Source organism: Ambystoma mexicanum, chromosome 6p, assembly GCF_040938575.1.
Source record: "Ambystoma mexicanum isolate Mex_15411 chromosome 6p, UKY_AmexF1_1, whole genome shotgun sequence".
NCBI classification, from domain to species: Eukaryota; Metazoa; Chordata; class Amphibia; order Caudata; family Ambystomatidae; genus Ambystoma; species Ambystoma mexicanum.
The window spans coordinates 117,840,986-117,846,985 of record NC_090935.1 but is presented as its reverse complement, the minus strand read 5'-3'; the positions used below and the strand labels follow the sequence as shown (position 1 = coordinate 117,846,985).

The 6,000-nt window shown below is 49.6% G+C and overlaps 1 protein-coding gene across 1 annotated transcript in view; it reads left to right on the top strand.

The window, feature by feature from the left end:
- The first annotated feature begins 1,515 nt into the window (after positions 1-1,515).
- Positions 1,516-6,000, top strand: part of LOC138511267 (C-C motif chemokine 19-like) — a 45,997-nt gene continuing 41,512 nt past the window's right edge. The window contains exon 1 of the mRNA XM_069626818.1: positions 1,516-1,674. Coding sequence (XP_069482919.1) covers positions 1,608-1,674 — 67 coding nt within the window. The 5' untranslated portion in view covers positions 1,516-1,607. The remainder of the gene's footprint in view (positions 1,675-6,000) is intronic.

The window sequence follows — 6,000 nt, the reverse complement described above, 5'->3', positions numbered from 1 at the left end:
ATGTATTTCCTTGGTGGGGCTAGCCCACGTCGATTAAGTAAATAAAAGGACACTGGGAGACCCGTGGGTGGCCATGATAGCTGATCTAATATCAGAAAGGAAGAGGATGGATTTTGGGTCATTAATGCAGATTTTGGGGATACATCGGGACAATTTCTGCTACATGTGGGCCTCCTGAGGAGACTTGGGGGAAGATAGGCTGCTCTCCTCGAAGGCATGGAGCCGGAGTAGGTTCTTTACACCATTTATGATGTACTAGAGGGAGGGCACGTAGTCTCCAGAGTGTATGAATTGGTTATAAGAAAGCTGGACACGTCGGAGCTGAAAGCTATGACACAGTGCAAATTGGACCTGGGCAGATCCTCCACAGATGCAGAATGGGCCTGGACTCTGCTTTACACCAAGAGAGTTTCTAGAAATGGCCAACACAGTACAGAGCATAAACGACTCTGCATACAATCTCTCAGTTTCAAGGGGTGGCACCGCAGTTTCGCCCTCGCTACACGGATGAGAGGGCAGATATGTTGCATATGTTCTGCCATCCAAAGCTTGGCAGCTTTGGATGGCAGTTGCAGATAAGGTTGTGCAAGGTGGTATGGGAATGCCCGGTTGGCCACCGGGGTCATGTTTGCTGGGGATGTTCCCAAGAACCGCAAAGCACACCACACCCCTCACCATGATGAAATATGTGGCTTGTGAGTTGGCCAAGCACAGGATTGCGATGGCCTGGAAGGCAAGTGAGGGTCCAAGCATAGATGCATGGTGGTGTGACTTGAAGAGATGGGCAGGTGCTCAGACGACTACCTGGAGCAGAGTTCTTTATAGGGGGTTATGGACAGACGTGACTGACCCGTGCACACCTGGGTCTGAGGCAGGCTCACATGTGACTGGCAATACCCAGAGCCTGATGCAACTTGGTTCATGACTGGGCCAGTTCTTGGTTTGACTGACTGTCATCCAGCCCGACTGAACTTTCCGAGATGCAAACATGCCTGGCATTGGCACACTCAATGGAGGACTTGCCTATAGGGAATTCTGGACATTTCCCAGTAGGTCTCTGCATCCTGGGCCTCTTTTGTGTAGTATTTCCAAATGTTTCCCCATGGATTCAACATGCAGAAAATGTGTAATATGGGGCCACTTTGAACATTATTTCCAGGGCCTCTATTGGTCCCCACTACACAAGTGTGCACACACCCAACTGCGGACACACCTCTATCGAGGCTGGGGGACTTTCCAGGATATGCCAGTGCACACGAGCTACGGGCTCGGCCACTTCATTACCCGCCCTCAGTGTATAGTAAAAAAAAAATAGAAAAAATAGTTTTCGCTTCACAGAAGTAAGCTGCAAAAGTCCTGTCAGAATGGAATCTAACAACAACGTCTTCCTGACAGGCGCCGAAGTCATAAATCAGATGTGAGTGGATTGTTCCGGTACAGAAAAAGGGCTGATGGCCAAGGGCACTCTGCAGGGAAGCCGAGGTCTGGGCTTGCCTTAAATAGAGGTCTGGGAACAGGCCGCCGTCAGAGCGTCCTCGAGCCTGCAGTGCAGTGAAGACAGGTGAGCCCAGTGACTGCAGACTGGTGGTGCAAAGAGAGAGCGCGGCATGCCGGTCCTGAAGCACGTCACGTGCCTCTTCCTGGCCGTGCTGCTATGTGTCATATCCGTCCACGGTAAGTGCGCCAACCGGGTTTACCCGGCCACACCTTGCGCAACGCAGACTTTAAAATAACCAACCCCTGTGCTCCGTGAGCTCAATGCTGTCCTCGGATATCTGCGGCAGTCAATCTCCAGCCAAGGTTTTCAATCTCGGCAGACTCAGTCTCCAACCATCCGCTGCGAAGACAGTGCTATAAAAATGGCATTGCGTGCAGTATTACAACTTGCCCCTCCACCACCATGGGAAACACTTCTATACCTTCCTGGCAAATTAGCCAACAGCATTATGGGACATGCAGTGCTTCCTCGTTCTATATAACTAAGAGCCTTCAGGACAGTGGTCTTAAAACAGGGGAGGTGAGAGGGAGGTATTGTACGGGACTTTTACGTTTCGACTTCCACATTTCAAACGTAGAAATCTCTAAATGATATGATATGATATGATATGATATGATATGGTATTTGTAATCTAACACTTCAAAGCAAACACGGGACTGGATGGCATTCTCGCGCGTGGGGATCGTGACAGGTCTCTACATGTGCGCTGGGAATGGTAAAGCAAGTAATATTGCACAAATACCACCTGTCTGTTTTACCATACACATTGCAGGTATCGGGGTCAGGGGTGGACTGGGAACGAAAAGAGGCCCTGGAAATAATTTTCCAAATGGCCCCATATTGTATTTTTTTCAGCAAACCCAGCTCTTTTCCTATAAGAACATGTGGAAATAAATTAGGTTACCACACATAAGAGCTCCAGAGTGCAGAGGCCTACCAGGAAATCTCCAGAGTTCCGTATTGGCCAGTCCATCCCTGCCGATGGTGCCGAGGCCTAGTGTGAAATCTCCAGAGTTCCCTATAGGCCAGTCCACTCCTGCCGATGGTGCAGAGGCCTACCGGGAAATCTCCTGAGTTCCCTATAGGCCAGTCCACCCCTGCCAATGGGGCAAGGACCTACCTGGAAATCTCCAGACTTCCCTATAGGCCAGTCCACCCCTTCCGATGGTGCAGTGGCCCACCAGGAAATCTCCAGAGTTCCCTATAGGCCAGTCCACCCCTGCCGATGGTGCAGAGGCCTAGTGTGAAATCTCCAGACTTCACTATAGGCCAGTCCACCCCTTCCGATGGTGCAGAGGCCTAGTGTGAAATCTCCAGACTTCCCTATAGGCCAGTCCACCCCTTCCGATGGTGCAGTGGCCTACCAGGAAATCTCCAGAGTTCCCTATAGGCCCGTCAACCCCTGCCAATGGTGCAAGGACCTACCTGGAAATCTCCAGACTTCCCTATAGGCCAGTCCACCCCTTCCGATGGTGCAGTGGCCTACCAGGAAATCTCCAGAGTTCCCTATAGGCCCGTCCACCCCTGCCAATGGTGCAGGGACCTACCCGGAAATCTCCAGACTTACCTATAGGCCAGTCGACCCCTGCAGGGTTGGACTGGCCTATAGGGAACTCTGGAGATGTCACACTAGGCCACTGCACCATCGGCTGGGGTGGACTGGCCTATAGGGAACTCTGGAGATTTCCCGGTAGACCTCTGCACCATGGGGTGGACTGGCCTATAGGGAACTCTGGAGATTTCCCGGTAGGCCTCTGCACCATCAGCAGGGGTGGACTGGCCAATACGGAACTCTGGAGGTTTCCCGGTAGGCCTCTGCACCATCGGCAGGGGTGGACTGGCCTATAGGGAACTCTGGAGATTTCACACTAGGCCTCTGCACCATCGGCAGGGGTGGACTGGCCTATAGGGAAGTCTGGAGATTTCACACTAGGCCTCTGGGATATTGTGTTTTTCCAAAAGAACACCTCCATTGCTAATACTAGCAGCATGCAAGGGGAAATACCACTATATAAATCTTCCAAATTGTGTGTCCACCACGGAGCGAGAGTAAAGCTTTTAAAATGTCCCCTAATGTGTTTAAATTCTTGTTGTTTTTGGCTACTAGGTGGCCCTTAAGCAGCATCTATAAGCCACAACTATTGCATTGGAGTAGAGCTAGGGCGGAGATGATATGTGAGGAGGGACACACTGCTTGCAGATGTTTTTATTTATCCATCCATGTTCTGCCCATGGCCATGCTAATCCCTACGGCCATTCCAACCCGTTCCTCTCCCCTCTGGGGACAAAACACCTCCAGCTAGGATGTCTTTGAGCTAGCTCTAGCGAGCAGTCACATCAAACATTGGCGGCCAGTGTTATTTTTCAGCAGTCTGCTGAGAGTAATGGCTTATTTACTGGCTGAATGGGCTACTGGTGTAATGCAAATGTTTTAAGGAAGTGTGGCTTCAGCCGCTTGATTCATGTCTGTTCTTTGCACTGAAGTTGTGTTGAAACAAGCATTGACAAAGCCTACAGGGTTGTCTTGTGTATAGGTATTAGCAGGTTTTAGCAAATGCTTATCATATGCCCAGCCACTCACACCATGTTCCAGCTGTTGCCAATTTACGGCCAGGTAGAAGCATTTTGATAGTGCTTGGCCAATGCTATCCCATGCCTACAACACAGCCAACAGTATTGTTTGTGCTCATTCTTGGTCTTCCCTGATGGAAGGGAAACACACGCACTTCCATCCCATACAGGCAAACTTTTTTCTTGGGGACTATAAAATAGGGCGGAGGAAGTAAATATTATTGATGCCCACTTTTTCGCCACCTGTAATGCATAAAAGATACAATGGAACACTTTTGTACATTCATTTTAATACAGTAGTGGCAGTTAAAGAAGATGACGTGTTTCAGTGAATCCACATCGACTACTGCACTGGGGGCAGTATTGCCATAATTGGGCAGATTTTCCAGATTACCACCACGGTAAAGGTAATTACAGCTGGTGCAATGTTAAATATCTAGCTATAATGTGCCCTCTTTCTGCAGAGGCAATGCAAGCACACCTGGAAGCACATCTGGAACATCACTCACGTGCCTACACACGCTGCTGAAATGCTAGCGCTAGTTTGCACGGTCCAGTGGGTGTGAGGCAGAGCTTAATGTGATGCTGGTGTCCAGTGACTTGAGCTTGGAGGGAGAGAGGGGGGTCGGAGCAGCGAGGGATCCAGCCTGGAGGGAGATTCCCTGTGTGTGACATGCAGGCCTGGGGCACTCGGGTGGTGCCCGCTTACCACCCTGGCTGCAATTCACCATTATCGCTTCAGGAAAGGGAGCTATTTTCCAACAGTTTTGTGGTATGCAGTAGACAGGAAGCAAGTGGGAGTCTGCATGTCGTCATAGCACGTTCTTTAAGTGCATTGTCACAAGTAAATATTACGTACAGAGCGAGACACACCAGCCCCCACCGCACAGGTAGCCAGCTCAAACTGGCACACACCCATGGAACCCTGGGCGGAGAACATTCCATGGGAGACCTAACCAACACGTGATATCACACCCTCCCAGCACAGACATACCACAAGTTCCAATCTGGAACAGTGCACGCCCCGAACTCTCTGTATAAGTGAACTGATTTCTCCCAAACATGGACCAATACTGTTTTGCTAAAGTTATGGACCGTGCTGTGTTATGTTCCGTGTTTCTTTTTAGAGTGCGTTATTGGGTGGCACGTGCGCCACCTGTAAGCAGAAACTATTGCATTAGAGTGCAGATAAGGATAAACGGCATGTGAGGATGGGCATACAACCTGCAGGTGTTGCTTGGTTATTTGCCCACCCATCGACTTCCCCAGGCCATGCTAAACCCTGTGGCCATTCCCACCCAGTTTCTGCCCCTCCCTGCCCAAAACACCTCCTTATGGGAACTTTTTGAACTCTCCTTATTCAAGCCTTACCATCAAACGTTGCACTCCGGGCTGCCCGTGGTTTTTCAAAGCAGTCTTCTGAGAGTTAATGACCTAAATCGAGCTGTAAACACGGTAATGGCATAACAAAAATGGCTAAAACAGGTCTGCCTTCAACCATCCGATTTACAAGCACTATGCATGTTCCTCACTGGCGTCCTGTTCAAAAGAAGCATTGGCAAAGCCAACATGTTTGGCTTGTGTGTAAGTATTCGACATTTGCCAGACACTGCTATTAGATGCGCAGGTACTTGCACCATTTTGCATCTGTTACCAAAATGGCCGGTTAATAACACTACCTCAGTGCTTGGCAAGCACCTTTCCCAGGCCTACTCACAGGCCAAACCGTTGGCATTGCCAATACTTCTTTAATTATTTGGGAACGTTGTCAAACGTTTGTGAAAATAGATGCAGGACTGGGACACGTAATAAAGCAATACCTAGAAGAACAAACTGGACTGCTGCTGGGTCAGATGATATCAGCACCATTTTGTAGGCCTGAGAAATAAAATGCCATTTGCGCAACTCTTGGAGCCATCGTTTTTCGGAAC